Genomic DNA, 17977 nt, shown 5'->3' with positions numbered 1-17977 from the left:
ACAAGTGGTTAATCTGATATTGAGTCTTTTGGTTTTCCTGTTGCATTGCCTGCTGTGTTTCACTTGTCCCTCCCTGATTGATTTTTCAGTTAATCTGTGAATAATCCTGTTTTTTGCAACCCTTCCCTGTTCCCAGATGAAGGAACTGTTATTCTGGAAGCTACTATTTTTGTCATATTTTGTTCATAGCAATATCTGCTGCAACATAATAATCCTAACAATAAATTGTTTCTTATTTTATCTTTTGTCTGTTAAATTTGACTGTACATTTTTGGTAGTTACCCTTTCCATTTATGTTTTATAGTCACGTACATGTTTGTAAGTTAAAATTTTACTTACTATGGTGAACATCACTTACAGTGAGGATGCAGGCTATGGTTCTGACTGGCACACATTAGTGTTCATTGCCATGCAGTTCCCTTATTTGGAATAAGGTGTATGAGATCATCTCATCTGCTTATTTTCAGCATTGTAGCTATAAACAGAGAAACAGGCAACAGACTTGTTTCAGTTTACTTAGGGGCACCCAGTTATGTCTACATTGAAAATATCATTACAGAAATGAAAATAAAAGCTTGTCATCTCAGAAAACTGTGGCATAATCTGTATGCTACAATTTACAAAATGCTGAGACATGCAGTGATTTTTCAAATATTTATTTGGTGATAATGTAATGATGGGTATGAAAGCAAACAATAATTTGTGGCCTAAAAATATTTCAGAGAATATCCATTAATCACAAAGTCTGTAGTATATAACTTAGTAGTCTCTTTGTGGTGGTATCTGAGCTCTTTGTGGCAAGTGTCGACAGCAGATCGACTATGGAGTGTCTGCCTAAACTGCTGCAAAGCTGATTGATATCTCGTTTGACTCCGTCTGTTTTTTCTTGCCATTGTGATCAGTAGTGAATTACAAAGATTGTGGTAGTGTATCATAATGAAATACATTTTGTTACGTAACGTGTTCGTGTGTCTTTATATTCACCAGTTTAGTATCTCGCTCCTACATCTTCATCATTGGCCACTGTCGTAAAGACATGCTCTATATTTCTGCTATGTTTTTATGAGGTAATGTTTCACCATCTTAGAACATATATACTTATTAAGATTTTGACTTTCTCTGATTCATCAGAACCAAAATTGGAAGAACATAGTTCTGTGCTAAAAGTAACTATCATAGTGAAAAAGGAATAACTTTTCTTTTCTCTGTGTAAATGATGAGACCATAATGAACTATAATTCCTATCAGATTGTTTATATGTTTTAAGACATTTCGCACAGAAATCAAACTAGCTGATACAGTAATTTGAGTTGAGAGGACAACATTCATATTGTGAACCACAGTTTGTGGTAGAGGTTAAAGCACTAGGCTGGTATTCGAAAGGAAGGAACTTCAAACTCTTGAGCAGATTTATGTTTTCTCCAAATCAATTAAGGTGATGGTCAGGGTGGCTCCTTTAAAAATGATGATTTCATTCCTGATCCTTGTGACTTCTGAGTTATGCTGCATCTCTAGTACTCGTGTTGTCTACAGGGTGTCAAACTCATAAATTTCTCCTCCTTCCTTCATTTCATATTATGAGTGTATCTTATTATCATTTCTTGGGGTTTCTCTAAATCACATATGTCAAAATCAGCAGTACAGTCATAGTAAATCTTTCCCAGTACTGCCCTTCTCATAACACGATGTGGTAAAAAACATTAATACTTGTAATAATTGACAGAAGATGACTGTCCTTTTACATACCATGCCACTGAAACAGCTAGCAATGTTCCTAGACACACACAAATATAAAAATATGGCTGAATACAAAGCTTTTTAAATTTCTGTGTCAAGCTAGAGACCAGGATGAACAACAGGAAAAAGAATTTCTTTAAAAATCTGTGACCCAGGAGTATTTTTAAATTGGAATATGTGACTGCCATGCTTTAGTTACATTTAATGTTTTCTTGTAATTAATTTTCTGTTTACTGCAGTGCTTAAAATCACACAACTGCTTCCAGTTTATTGTGTCCACTTAAATTTTAGAATTATCTGTAATTTACATTGAATCTTTATTTTATTATTTTCATCATGGCAGCAACACCAGCAACCATTATGAAACTGTCTCGAATGAATAACAGCCCACAGTTGCACTAATCATGTTTATTCAAAACCTTGACCATAAACATAATTAGTGCAACTGTGAGCTATTTTTCATTCAAGACATTGAACCTTGTTGTTGGCAGTTTTTGCTTCTAACTAAACACTATGAGTTGTCTTGACCACAATTTTATTATTTCAGTGTGTGGTCAAGATAACTCAAAGTGTTGGAAGTGCACCTACTTCCGCCTTGTCTCAAAATGCTTTTATGCAAATTGCAGCCTTTGCTTATCAGGCATCACCAGTGTGTCTGAAACAAGTAATTCGTTTAGTCCCCCCCCCCCCCCCCCCCCAAGTCTGATTGTCAGAGAAATGGCTTATAAGTTACATCGTATGGTGTGAATTAGATATAAACAAGCATTTTGTAATAAAATTTTTATTGTTTAAAATCCAATAAAATTAAGATGTTTGGTTATTTTTCTACATAATCATCCATCTTACTGAAGCATTTTTACCACTGTCCTTATCAATGTTTGATGTCATTTCAAAGAATAAATGGACTAACACCAACAGCGCACAAACTGTTGCATCTCTAGTTGGCCATGAAGCATTCTCCACAGAGGTGTCCTTTGAGTGGCCTAAACTTGTGGAAGTAACATGATAAGTCTGAGGTGTAGGCTTTAATAGGACAGTCAAGGTCAAATCTGTCAGCGTTTGTTGAGTTACTGTTGCAGTGCGATGGCTGACGATCTACTTTTTAAATGTTTGCTGTGTTTTGTGTGTGGTAGGCAGCTCTGGCTGACAATAACACATTAGTAGGCAGCATCAATGGTCTGATGCTTACCAGAACTCTTTGGTGATGTCCACGACCTTATCAGGAAACAACTGGATCTTTGATTGCACTGGTCTCCCTTTCCTCCTCCTCCCTAACTCCATACTGTGTTCTTGGTTTTGGGGATGTAGTGAGAGCCTGAAGTGTCATCTCAAGTAACTGTTTTTGTGGTCATCAGTCATTTGACTGACCACCATGACTTCTTCTATAGTGGCAACCTCTTCATCTGAGAGCAGCTCTTGCACCATACGTCCTCAATTATTTGTTGGATATATTCCAATGTGTGTCTTTCCCTGCAGTGTTCACTCTATAGCTTCCTCTGGTACCACGGAAGTTATTCCCCAATTTCTTAACAGGTACTATTATATCATCTCATCTCATCTTTTTGTCATAGTTTTCCATATGTTACTTTCTTCACTAATACAGGGAGAACCTCATCATTCCTTATCTTATAAGTGCACCTGATTTTCAGTAGCCTATAGAACAACATCTCAGAGTCCTCAGTTCTATTCTTTTCTTGTTTTGCCACATTCCATGAATCACTGCCATATAATGCTGTGCACCAGATGTGCATTCTCGTAGATCCCTTCCTCAAATTAAGGCCAAAGTTTGATAGCAGCAACCTTCTCATAACCAGGAATGTCATCTTGGCCCATGCAAGTCTGCTTGTTATGCGCTGCTTGCTTCATCATCATGTGTTAACGTTGGTTCATACATAATAGAATTGGTTATCACTTCACATATTTCAGGGTCCCCAGTTTTGATACTAAGTTTATCATGAATATTATTTCTTCTACTCCTCAGTACTTTCATACTTTGTTGATTTACTTTCAATCCATATTCTGTGCTCAGCAGACTGTTTGTTTCATAACATATGTCCTCTAATTCTCCTCACTTACACGGAGGATAGCAATGTTGTCAACGTATCTTGTCATTGATATTCTTTCACGTTGAATTTATCTTTTATTTCCACAACAATTTCATCAATATGCAAACTGAACAGTAGGGCCAAATGACTGCATATGTGTCTTACACCCTTTTCAATCTGAGCTCTTCATTCTTAGACTTGCATTCTTATTGTTTCTTCTTGGTTCTTATACATATTATATTTTGCCTGTCTTTCCCTGTAGCTTACACATATTTTTCTGAAAATTTTGAATGTTGCACACCATATTACATTATCATCATGTGTTTTTTTTTTTTTTGCCAATTAAGTATCATCATCTTCCTCATACCTCATGAGAAATGTGCAAGAAATTGCAATATGCACAGCTTTCTGTTCTTTATCTAGTAACTTTGGAACCCAATAAGCTGATACTTTATGAAATTCCAATCCACTCCAAGTTATTGTCTCCACTCTTCTATTCGAACTTTCTGAGAAATTTAAGCACAGCTAAATGCCTACCATCTGCAACAGGTTCACTCATAGCCTGTGTGTTCTGTATCATGTGGTTGGTACAGGGATGGTGCAAAATAGGCCCTATTTTTAGCAAGCCGCCATACTTTCTCCAAGTACTTAGAACAACCTTCCACATGGGCCCCTAAAAGTGTTCTTTCCACAGACTATGATAGTAAACAGCAATGAATTTAAGCAGCATTAACATCCTCATTCATGAGAAACTTTATTATGATGCCTTGTGCAACAGCAGAGTGCACTTCACTCTTGCTGATTGCAGTAGCCACTGTATGCAGGGAGAATAAGGCATCACAAGGTCAGCTTTCTCCTCCAGATGAGCCTCGTCACATGGTTTTAGAAGTTGGAACACATGGCGCTTGAAGTGGGTGCACACTTGAAAAAGGCTTCTTCATATGTGATACAGACTTATTATGTACCTAACCTTTACGTTTACTGATCACATTCCTGAAAATAAATCACACCAGAACTTATGTATGAGGGCTGTTCAGTAAAGAATGATCATAACTTTTTTGATAACATACCTTCACTCGTGCTTATGATATTAATGGTCCTTCTCAAAATAGTCTCATGTAGATGTGATGAACTTGTCCCAGCCTGACAAGTTGGAAACCACATTCTAAAAGGTGTTTCAGAATAATCTCTGCAGCCTTCACTACTGCTTCTGATGATGGACGGTGGCTCCCACGAATGTGCTTTAGCTCAGGAAATGCTGAAAAGTCACATGGGAATAAACTGGATGTATAAGGAGGGTGGGGGATGCACATCATTTTTTTTCAAGATTTTCAGTAGCAATATTTGCAATATGCAGTTGTGCATTGTCTTGGTGCAGCATTCAGCCTGTTTCTTTTGCACCTCATACAGACTTGCAAAATTTTCAGGATATCCCCATAGTATTGTCCGGTTATTGATGTGTATCTGCATACAACATGCAGGTAAACCATGCCATGAATATAAAAAAATGAGATGTTCATAACTTTCCCAGCAGAAGCAACCACTTTTGGTTTTTTAAGGGTTGGTGTTGGAGATTTCCACAGTGAGGACGATAGAGATTTCAGCACTGAAGGTTGCTGTTTGCTCTCAGGATCAAAATGATGTAGTCAAGTTTCATCAGCAGCCTTTGAAAGAAACTTCAGATCTTCCTCTAACATAAACTTCAACTGCGTACGGATCTGTACATAAATGTTCTTTTGTTTGGGATCAGCGCTCTTGAAACCCACTATGCACAAATATGTCTCCTGTAAATTTTCTGTCACCAAATTGTGGGTGGCACCCAATGAAGTTTTCAGTACTTCAGTATGTGTTAATAATTAATTAGTTGATTCTCTCTCACAATGACAGCAGCAGTCTTGATGTTTTCTTCCATAAGATCAGTAACTGGAGCTCCAGGTCCACTTTCCTTTGAAATGGATTTTCTACCCTCTTTAAAAAATTAAACCATCTTCAAGCTGTGCTATAGGGCGAACAGATTCTCCATAGACCTCCTATAATATTGCATAGGCCTCAGCTGAATATTTGTTGAGACAAAAGCAGAATTTCAAAGATGCATATTGTTCATTGTCTGTCACATCTCTTGTTGCAGTAGGTGATAATGAACATGTCTCAGCTTGCCCACCTCTCACAGGAGGGAACTAGGAGTACCAATAATGAAACTACTATGGCATGTTTGTTACACACTAAGCTAACAGAAAATCAAGATATTAAATTCCAGCTTGAGAAATTCTGCCCGTAAATAAAAAATAAAAAAAAAAAAAAAAATCATTCTTTATTGAACAGCCCTTGTAATTTATGTATTAAGAACAATTTAAACAGCACCTTATATTGTAATTTTTTGAATTCTTAAAGAATAAACAGGCCTTGACAACAATGCTAATTTATTCTGGCATTTAAGTTTTTTGAAGTAGTTATTAATTGATTTATCAAATATGTTTCAGGCATCCATGGAAACTTCAGCCTGCTGACTGGATCGGGTCCACAAGCGGCTGAGTTTGCAGAAGTTACAGTTGTTCCTGTAGCAACTGCTGGACCCTGTAATTCCCCCTGTAGAACAATTTTTCCATTTCTTATACTACTTTTCTTCATGACCTTCATAGTTGCTGTTACCCAGATGCCACTGTTAATGATAGTACTAAGGTAAGCAACTGAAAAAGGTTTATTTGGTGATAGATATTTTACTGTGTAGTCTGTGATGCATTTGTAATTATCATACTGCTTCACCACTTGATATTAAATCAGACTGTCAGACTGTCATACTAAAACTGATTAAAGCTCTTTGGAATAGACACTAAATCATGTCTGTTTCTTGCAGAATGACATTTTTAACATTTTATTATTTATGTACATTTTACAGCGCATATGATAAACAATTTCTCTATAATGTGGCAGATTCAGTGTGACCTTCACTGAACTGTTTTATTTCCTGTATGAAAAATATTCTCTGTGTTCATGAATATTTGTGGAAACTGTAACCTCCAGACATTATGAAATCAACAATACATAATTGAGACTGTAATTGGATAGGGATAGCATACATGTAGGTCCAGCAAAGAGATAGCATAAGTGTAGACCCATCATCAAATTCTCTTGTGTGACTGGAAAGGTCATATTAGATCACACCCAGTAATCACAGTTCTGGAAATGTGGCAGCAAGTGTAGTATGCCTATTGAGTATCAGAGAGCATAATAAGTTCAGTGTGAGCAGAATGATTGGTTGTTGGGAAAATAGTTTCCTCACACTGTATCATTTTAGTTTGCAAAAATCGTGATCTTAAGAGAGTGACAGAGATTAACTATACAAAAGAAGAATGAGCAGTTGATCAGCTAAAGTGAATACTGCATAAGACAAATGACATCTTATTAGCATGATGATAACCTGGCCATACAGCTTTATCCATAGCACTGAATCTGGTTAGTAGTAGACTGGATTTAGAACATGCTACAATATCAGTGAGTCATAGTTGGAATCAGTTAACTGATACAAATATTAGGAAGTCACAATTTATATGCATGTGTAATTGAATGTTCACATAGATGGAATTATATAGATAAGGCAGGTGGAACATGTCAGTTTATTGGCAGGATAGTGAGAAAATGCAGTCTGTCTACAAAGGGGCTGCTTACAAAACACTTGTGTGCCCCATCATAGAATATTGCTCAAGTGTTGGGACCCATCTCAAGTAAGAATGAATGAACTGTAGGGACCACAAGGAAAAATGTAAACTAATAACAGGGTGCATAGAGATATTTAAGCAGTTCTTCCCACATACTGGTTGATTCAGCTGCCCATACCTATGGGATTTGTGCAGCCCACAACACTCTCAAAAAACCAAATGCGAGATTTTCATATTCTCTTGCTTCCTACATGCAAACTCTTTGTCCTATAGAATAAAATAAAATGAGACCTTTTTGTAGGGAATTTAATGTAGTTCAATTTTGTTCTGCAATAAGTTTTCATTGAGGCTATGATTTTTTAGTTATTGAAGAAAAACTTATTTGAAGGTCACTTTTATACCTATTTCTTGAATACTTTGAATACTGTAGCCTGTAACAAAAACGTATCCCAGTACAAAATATAACTACATTAAATTTCCTACAGAAAGGTCATATTCATTTTTTTCTGTGGGACTAATAGTTAGCATGTACTGAGCTAGAGAGTATGAAAATCTTGCACTTGGTACATGCACAACAAAACAAGATTCATGGAATATCCATGCTTCCCAAACCTTTCAACTTTTAAATTCTTTGCTGTACAAGAAAGTATATTATACAGTACTCTACTAAATCTGTATCACTATCACTATAACTATAACAAAAAAACTTGTGATGAATTAATTATTTCTTGTAAATGGTATTTTTATTTAGTTTTGTGTTACTGCATGCTATTGTGTAACAAACTTGTCACATTGTGTAGCACTGCAAGATAACTGAATTACCATTATTCTTTTCTTTCAGATCTGTGGGTGAGGAGGAACGGTCCTTTGCGTTGGGTATGCAATTTGTCATATTTCGACTCTTTGGCTACATACCAGCTCCTATCTTGTTTGGTAATTTAATTGATTCCACATGCCTTCTTTGGAAAAGTGAATGTGGAGAGAAAGGTGGACGTTGCCTCTTGTACGATATTGAACAGTTTCGCTTTAGGTATGTACCCTCACAGTATTTCATAGAGAAACTTGGTTGTGTACCAAACTGTTATGTGTAGTACATTAATACATTGAGAACATAGATTAAACATTTATACTGTAGAATGGGTTATTGCATTGTAGGATGTGAATGTGTTATGGTTATTCATTTTTAAACAGTGAAGTGTTTGATATTATCCATTACCACTTGTATACTGAATTCTGTGAGAGTGGAATGCAGTTTTAGACGCAATTATAAAACCTGCAACAAGTTGGTGAAAATATAAATGTAAAAAGTGAAAAAGAAGCAGTTAAAATCAGAACTGGAAAAATTAAAAGAGCATACATGAAAGGTGTTAATTAAAGAATTACAATACAGTGGTAAAAACAGAGGTGATATATGGCTCAGAAGCACTACTTTCATTTGGATGCAAAATGGCATTAGAAGATTGGGAAAAGTATTAGGCATAATCAAGATCAAAGATGTAAATTGGTTTCTCAGAACAAATAAGGAATATACTCTTTCTGCCCTAAAATAATAGATGAGATTAGGGAAAGATGTGCTACACTCTGTGGACATGTAAAGAGAACGAAAGAAGACAGAATAACAAAGAAGATCCACAAAATGGGAAAACAGGCTAAGAAAGTGGGAGGGGAGGTAAGACAAAATAGGGCTTAGAAGAAATGCACACTGAACAAGAGACATACTGAACAGTTACAAATTCAGTTTAGAGGTAAAGAAATTTTGGTAAGAAAAAACAAACAGAAAAACATCTAGTGTGAAATGGGGAAAAAAGCTCGTTCTGAAAAAAATCAAAGAAACTTGGAGGGGAATGAAGTAAAAGAGAAATAAATAGTTCTTTTGACATAGTCCTTAGCTTGCATATAGCTGATTGCTAATTGTGTACCGTGTTCACGCACTGGGAAAGCATGAGCTAGTTGGTAAAGTTCTGTATTGGTGAAAGTTTCAGCCATCTGAGTAATTATCCACTAGAAACTAGTTATCGTATTTGTTTGGGGGGAAAAGTGGCTGGTTGTAGTTATTACAGCCATATATAAAAATGTTAACTCTTGTGTCATAATACACTCCTGGAAATGGAAAAAAGAACACATTGACACCGGTGTGTCAGACCCACCATACTTGCTCCGGACACTGCGAGAGGGCTGTACAAGCAATGATCACACGCACGGCACAGCGGACACACCAGGAACCGCGGTGTTGGCCGTCGAATGGCGCTAGCTGCGCAGCATTTGTGCACCGCCGCCGTCAGTGTCAGCCAGTTTGCCGTGGCATACGGAGCTCCATCGCAGTCTTTAACACTGGTAGCATGCCGCGACAACGTGGACGTGAACCGTATGTGCAGTTGACGGACTTTGAGCGAGGGCGTATAGTGAGCATGCGGGAGGCCGGGTGGACGTACCGCCGAATTGCTCAACACGTGGGGCATGAGGTCTCCACAGTACATCGATGTTGTCGCCAGTGGTCGGCGGAAGGTGCACGTGCCCGTCGACCTGGGACCGGACCGCAGCGACGCACGGATGCAAGCCAAGACCGTAGGATCCTACGCAGTGCCGTAGGGGACCGCACCGCCACTTCCCAGCAAATTAGGGACACTGTTGCTCCTGGGGTATCGGCGAGGACCATTCGCAACCGTCTCCATGAAGCTGGGCTACGGTCCCGCACACCGTTAGGCCGTCTTCCGCTCACGCCCCAACATCGTGCAGCCCGCCTCCAGTGGTGTAGCGACAGGCGTGAATGGAGGGACGAATGGAGACGTGTCGTCTTCAGCGATGAGTCGCTTCTGCCTTGGTGCCAATGATGGTCGTATGCGTGTTTGGCGCCGTGCAGGTGAGCGCCACAATCAGGACTGCATACGACCGAGGCACACAGGGCCAACACCCGGCATCGTGGTGTGGGGAGCGATCTCCTACACTGGCCGCACACCACTGGTGATCGTCGAGGGGACACTGAATAGTGCACGGTACTTCCAAACCGTCATCGAACCCATCGTTCTACCATTCCTAGACCGGCAAGGGAACTTGCTGTTCCAACAGGACAATGCACGTCCGCATGTATCCCGTGCCACCCAACGTGCTCTAGAAGGTGTAAGTCAACTACCCTGGCCAGCAAGATCTCCGGATCTGTCCCCCATTGAGCATGTTTGGGACTGGATGAAGCGTCGTCTCACGCGGTCTGCACGTCCAGCACGAACGCTGGTCCAACTGAGGCGCCAGGTGGAAATGGCATGGCAAGCCGTTCCACATGACTACATCCAGCATCTCTACGATCGTCTCCATGGGAGAATAGCAGCCTGCATTGCTGCGAAAGGTGGATATACACTGTACTAGTGCCGACATTGTGCATGCTCTGTTGCCTGTGTCTATGTGCCTGTGGTTCTGTCAGTGTGATCATGTGATGTATCTGACCCCAGGAATGTGTCAATAAAGTTTCCCCTTCCTGGGACAATGAATTCATGGTGTTCTTATTTCAATTTCCAGGAGTGTATATCACACATTGTGCAGGAGTTCCTAACCTATAGAAAATTTATATGTATATGAATAACTTGTTTGCCTCAGCTTGTAATTACTACCGCTGGGTAATGAGAGAGATAAAACAAAGCCCATCTCAAGGTCATTTATGTCACAAGCAACATAATTTTAGATTTACCACAATATTGGTTACTGACATTTTTAATAACAGACAGCTGTGCATAAAATAGTATGCCTCTAAAATTAAAAATAGTGCTGTCAAGCATACAATATTTGTGGGAGTTGTGTAATCCATCTTCTCCATTAGATAACGTCCAGGTTATTGAATGGATTTCTTGTCATTCTGTGCCCATCTAAAGACTGTAGGAACCTATGACACTATGCAAGATAACAAAGTTTGACATTTTAACTCCAGCATCAAAACAAGTGGAGCTCATATTAAATCTATATACAAAAATATTCAGATCTTTCTGTTTTACTTTAGGGAGTATCATTATGTGTTTTAACAGTCTCTAATACTTGACAGATATGTTTCCAGACTCTGTTTCATACAACATTTTTTTGTGTCCATACTTCATTGTCTGTGAAAGTTACCGACACTACTACAGATAATTTCAAATGGAATAGAATTTATTTCAACCTTTAAACTTTTATGTTTTGTTGTACCTGAGTACACTTAACATACTTTTGCCTGCTGTTACCTTTTAATATTTTCATCAAATCTGAGATAAGGAAAGTAATACATTTGTTAAAATGAGGCGAGATACCCTCAGACTTCAAGAAGAATATAATAATTCCAATCCCAAAGAAAGCAGTTGTTGACAGATGTGAAAATTATCAAACTATCAGCTTAATAAGTCATGGCTGCAAAATACTAATGCGAATTCTTTACAGACGAATGGAAAAACTAGTAGAAGCTGACCTTGGGGAAGATCAGTTTGGATTCCGTAGAAATATTGGAACACGTGAGGCAATACAGACCGTACAACTTATCTTAGAAGCTAGATTAAGGAAAGGCAAATCTACGTTTCTAGCACTTGTAGACTTAGAGAAAGCTTTTGACAACATTGACTGGAATACTCTGAAGGTGGCAGGGGTAAAATACAGGGAGCGAAAGGCTATTTACAATTTGTATAGAAACCAAATGGCAGTTATAAGAGTCAAGGGGCATGAAAGAGAAGCAGGGGTTGGGAAAGGAGTGAGACAGGGTTGTAGTCTCTCCCCGATGTTATTCAATCTGTATATTGAGCAGGAAGTGAAGAAAACAAAAGAAAAATTTGGAGTAGACATTAAAATCCATGGAGAAGAAATAAAAACTTTGAGGTTCACCGATGACGTTGTAATTCTGTCAGAGACAGCAAAGGACTTGGAAGAGCAGTTGAACGGAATGGATAGTGTCTTGAAAGGACGATATAAGATGAACATCAACAGAAGCAAAATGAGGATAATGGAACGTAGTCGAATTAAGTCGGGTGATGCTGAGGGTATTAGATTAGGAAATGAGACACTTAAAGTAGTAAAGGAGTTTTGCTATTTGGGGAGCAAAATAACTGATGATGGTCGAAGTAGAGAGGATATAAAATGTAGACTGGCAATTGCAAGGAGAGCGTTTCTGAAGAAGAGAAATTTGTTAACATTGAGTATAGATTTAAGTGTCAGGAAGTCGTTTCTGAAAGTATTTGTATGGGGTGTAGCCATGTATGGAAGTGAAACATGGACGATAAATAGTTTGGACAAGAAGAGAATAGAAGCTTTCGAAATGTGGTGCTACAGAAGAATGCTGAAGATTAGATGGGTAGATCACATAACTAATGAGGGGGTATTGAATAGGATTGGGGAGAAGAGGAGTTTGTGGCACAACTTGACTAGAAGAAGGGACCGATTGGTAGGACATGTTCTGAGGCCTCATGGGATCACCAATTTGGTATTGGAGGGCAGTTTGAGGGTAAAAATCGTAGAGGGAGACCAAGAGATGAATACACCAAGCAGATTCAGAAGGATGTAGGTTGCAGTAGGTACAGGGAGATGAAGCAGCTTGCGCAGGATAGAGTAGCATGGAGAGCTGCATCAAACCAGTCTCAGGACACACAACAACAGCAACAACAAAATTTTTTAAAGCTATTTAAATGTAACTATTTCCTAATGAACACTTCAATTAAGCTATTAATTTATTCCGTGTTGCGTAACTTTATAGCAAGAATGTCTTGTTTACTCTGGTGTTGTGTGCACCACAGCTGAATGACACTTTAGTGCAGCCATTACATCATAGTTTTGACTAGTAAGAACAATAAAGCTAAACAGTTGTCCACACATCAACACTCTTTCCTCTGTGACAATGGCATCATCTGCTAACAGAAGCAAATAGGTATGGAAATTTGTACCTTTTCACGATTATGTCAGAAGTGCCAGCAAAATGTTACAAACTGAAAATTACATTTGTCAACAACATTAATAAGCAAAATTTTCCTTTTAATGGTGGCTGCAAATTTTGATAGGAATCATACAAGCATACTTTATTTTTATGAAAGATGTCTTTCTTAGTAGTAAAAAATTGATTAATTGAAAACTGATATTATAATTCAAAGTAAAAAACTGGAAGTATCTTAAACTTGGAAAATATTTTAGTTGTTGTATATTTAAAATGAGTAAACAAACATCCACAAAATTTTGTTTCTGCATAGTGCATTTATTGGCAAATAACATTCCATAGGCACTGCTTATAAAAAAGATTCTATATTTGCAGGTATGTGGGTATATGTGCCGGAATTAAAATACTGGCATTAGCCCTCTTTATTGTTGATTGGTGGTTGGTGCGGAGGAGGCGACAATTGGAAGAGCAAGCTGTAATGACAGTTAATGATCTCGTTGGTTCAATCATTAGCCTTGACAAATGTAAGTAATGCTTCTTTATAGCTGTCAGTTTAAAACTGCAGGTACATTAAGTATAACTCCTTATAAAGCCACTGTAGTGAGCACATTATTTCCTGCATATAACATATTATATGCTATACAATAAAATTTGGCACAAAATTATGGTACTTCAATGTGAGAGGGAGAAAGGCAGAGCAGGAGGAAATGGATTTAGGAAAAAATCCAAAGAGGAGAAAAAGATAAAGATCCGTAAAGACCATTTATTAATATGATATTGGATTGTACTGCAAGGGAAAATTAACTTCTGTTTTTGATCTGGCATCAGGACTTTTCAAAATGAATACTGCTGAAAATTTTCTTATACTGATAATACAGAAAGAGTATTTTTGGCTTTTACTGTTGCATATAAGGAAAAAGAAACATGTTATAGAAAAGATTTATGTACGTGTGTTAGTGAAGCTATAAAATGATAGTAAGACAATTGAAATCACAGCACAAAATTTAACACAGAAAAAATTTTCTTTTCTTAAAATCCTATATCATGATGCCTCCAGCCCCATAGAGTTTTTGGAACTATTGTTCAAATACGCTATTCCACTACACGTACAACAGGTATAACATAATAATAATTTTATGACTGTGACTTGCCTTATAAATTTTTATTCATGTTTATCCAAAGTATGTGAACTGTAGTTGCTTACATTCCATTAACATAATTAAATCATTGTGAAATTTCAGTGTTTGAGGAACGTCCCGCCACAAGCCAAACAGATGTGAAGACCCTCACAGTGACTACATCGTACCCAGCATCTGAACAACCAACGCCTTCATCGGACTCATCAGTTGAACCTGTTGAGCAGCGACTGGTGCCAGTGATTCCACCGCCCTCTGAACTGCAAAAGCTTGAGGGTCCGCCTGAATCGGTCCAGTCACCTTCCTCTGATCCAGTTTGTGATGATGTGTCGTGTGTACCATCTGTGACTAAAAGTGAGAAATGGGATCACAGTAAAGATAGTCCTGCCGGTGTAGGAGTTTAATGAAAATTGCTGCCTTAGAAACATGGTTAACTCATCCGTGATGAGTGTGATATTTATTTATATAGATGGACTTTCCACATGCAGCTGAGTTATTTCAGATTACTGCTGCAGCAGCATAAAAGACTTATTTTATTACACAGAGGCATGTGTAGAAGGTAGATGCATCAAGCTTTATTTTCTGTAGCTAAGCCTGTCGTATTGGCTGTATGTTCCTTGCACATACTGGAGTTTCCTGTGATGCTGGTGTGTCAGAAATGACGAATGGTGTGTGAAAGAGATTTTAATTTTGTAACTTATTTAATTCCTGCCTTATGAACATAAAAACTGTTACAGTGAAATGTGAATGCATAAATGAGCATTGTGGGGATCCAAGACTCGCAGCATATGAAATAACTGCTGATTCCAAGACACTGGTATTGTTATCTTGCACATCCAAGTTGCTTCCAGTTTAAGCTCTGTGCTGAAAATAGCATGGCTAAAGTAGTTACAATGATGACAGCTTAAAGCTGTGATACGTTGATATGTATTAAACAAATTATTTATTATTAATAATTATTTTTCAGTTAAATGACAATGTAAAATTGATGAAAAGGTACATTGATTTGTTGTAAGTGATATAACTAAGGGTGTGTTTCATCAATAAATGTCTGTGATTGAATGAAATTTCTATAATTTGTTGATCTCAAAACATGTAAGTCAATTCCAAATCTTGAGAAAATAATGCTGTGAAGTGCTGTGAGGTCACTGAAAAGTAAGACAGAAATGTGAATAATGTGAATGTCAATAGTTTTCTAAAAAATAAAATAGAAAATCTTGTTACTATTTATAATTTTATAAAAATGATATAAAGGCATATATTTATATGCCATATTGTATGTATGTAATTGTAAAATACCTTATTATATAATTCATAATTGTGACACGTGAAACAATGTGAGTCAACAGTTTTCGTATTTTCTTTCTATGTTTCTTACTCTTTTAATTGCAGATTGTTTTTAGCAATTTATATGAGGCTGTATTTTAGACTCAATATTTTTAATATCCAAAATTATTTTAAATACTTTTTAATTCCTAAATAATTTTGATGCAAGCTCAAAAATATATTTTGCATAGCGTTAACAATGGCATTGTATAAATTTTTACAAACCTCTTAACAATCAATGGACATCCGAATTTCCTAATGTTGTCTTTAGTTTTTTTTTAACACACAATTTGGCACAATGGTACAATTAACTAATCAAGTGCAACTGCTTATTAGTTGCTATGGGAGAATGTTAAATTGTATTTCTGCAGCCAATTCCGCTGTCTGTCACTAGAGAGGCAAGTGTCCAACGCTGATTTATTACAATAGTTTTAATTTGCTTTTCTGAAACTTTTGCATGCATCTTGCTTCTCCTTTCCTGACTGTAGCACACTTTCATAATAAAATGCATAGTCATAATTAAATTCAGTTTCTCATACTGCTGAGATAGGCTTTCTTTTCCTTTGGTTGAAAGGAGAGATAAAATTTGTGACAACTACTGAAGCAGTTAATTTCCCTTTCCATGTGACTTTTTGTATGTAATTCTTAAGTGATTTAGTATAAGCTTTTCCTCATGCAATTAATTTTGATGATATTAAAAGTTATCAGTACATTGTAAATCAAGGATGTGTGGTATTTTTATTATTTGTGTTGAAATAATTAACAGACTTTTTGTCACTTAATATCAGACATGACAACAGTATTAGATACTGCAGAGGGTCCAACTTGCATGTGAAGAAGTAAGAATTGCGTATGAAATTGTTATTGTTATTACTTTTTGTAATACAGCTGTTTGTTTGAATGTTTGAAGGAAAATTCATAGCTTTGGAAGGAAGAAAGTTGAAATGTTTGGAATCCTTTTTGACTGTTTTGTAATAACTGTTAATTAAAATGTGTGACAAACAAGCACAAAATTTACTTTCCTTTTGATTGCAGTCCTGTGCTTTGATAAAATTATTATCTAGATAATGCTTTTTGTTGTTATTTTATGCAAATGGTACAGAACAAACTGTAACCATTTCTTATAGTAATCAGTCACAGACTAAAATAAGTTAGTTTTATCTCTTTTAACACTCTGTGTTCTCCACAGATGAGACTCCAATGTGTACTGCTGTAGTCAGCACTTCATTTATGTTCCTTTTTTAATCTGTTCCTTATTGTGGTCTAAATTCATTGTATTCCATCTGTTTTGTCAAATGCAGCAGATATTTGTTACAACCCAGTTGACAAGTTTCTCTTAACTCTGGCTGTCGATAGCCCAGTTCATTGCATCAAGTATTTCTTAAGCTTTAAGTTTGATATGTGCATGTGAATCACCAGGGTTGAGGTGTAGGAAGGGTATTTTATTCAATTTTAGCTCTCTCCATGTCTTACCTGTTATTATCTTGTCAATGTATTTGTTATTGAAGAAGTGAACTTTGCATGCAAGACTTGTAGAGACATCAGATTCCTCACCTTCTTCACTGAATTGTTAATACATTTTAGTTGAGTGAATTTTTTCCATTTAATTTAATGGGACAATGGCTGCAGGAACAAGGCATTAGAAAGTGTTAAAGTTATCTCTGTCTTATTAAGTAAAATGAAAATACCTTGGTACTGGCTTTCCATATCCAGCAATAATTCAGTGAATTGGGTGATGAACTATATGTTGATTGTAAAGGAATTAAAGACATGCATTTTTATGTCTTTTATAGTTGCACTACAATAACAAATTGTTCCAGGGCAAGTGATAAGACCGTGAATGAAACCACAGTCACCCAAAGTGATATACATACAACTGAACCTGGGGAAAGAGAGAGAGAGAGAGAGTGAGTGAGAGAGAGAGAGAGAGAGAGAGAGAGAGAGAGAGAGAGAGAGAGAGAGATTAATATATTCTGCCAGCAACTGGTGGTCAGATACTGCATTTTTATAACATGGATGAACATACAAAATTTACAGAAAATCTTAATATTACGGAAAAAATTCAGTATGTTTAGGGAAGAAAGGACAGAACATACAAACTAGAGGAAAAAAAGTACTCATACTCTTAAATTTGTGAGCTGCACAGGGATTAATGTGGTGTGGTTGTCACAAAGTGGAGTGGAACAGTCTGTTCCTGGGATACGAATG

The 17977-nt window shown here is 37.1% G+C and overlaps 1 protein-coding gene across 2 annotated transcripts in view; it reads left to right on the top strand.

The window, feature by feature from the left end:
* Positions 1 to 17573, top strand: part of LOC124596421 (solute carrier organic anion transporter family member 5A1) — a 441010-nt gene extending 423437 nt beyond the window's left edge. For both annotated transcript variants that reach the window (XM_047135553.1, XM_047135552.1), the window contains 4 exons: positions 6263 to 6461; positions 8280 to 8468; positions 13683 to 13831; positions 14549 to 17573. In XM_047135553.1, the coding sequence (XP_046991509.1) occupies positions 6263 to 6461; positions 8280 to 8468; positions 13683 to 13831; positions 14549 to 14847 (836 nt within the window). In that variant the 3' untranslated portion in view covers positions 14848 to 17573. The remainder of the gene's footprint in view (positions 1 to 6262; positions 6462 to 8279; positions 8469 to 13682; positions 13832 to 14548) is intronic.
* Positions 17574 to 17977: the final 404 nt, after the last annotated feature.

The sequence above is a fragment of the Schistocerca americana genome, chromosome 2 (genome assembly GCF_021461395.2).
Source record: "Schistocerca americana isolate TAMUIC-IGC-003095 chromosome 2, iqSchAmer2.1, whole genome shotgun sequence".
Taxonomy (NCBI): Eukaryota; Metazoa; Arthropoda; class Insecta; order Orthoptera; family Acrididae; genus Schistocerca; species Schistocerca americana.
Note: the sequence above shows the minus strand (reverse complement) of the source record. Positions and strands in the feature narration are given on the sequence as shown.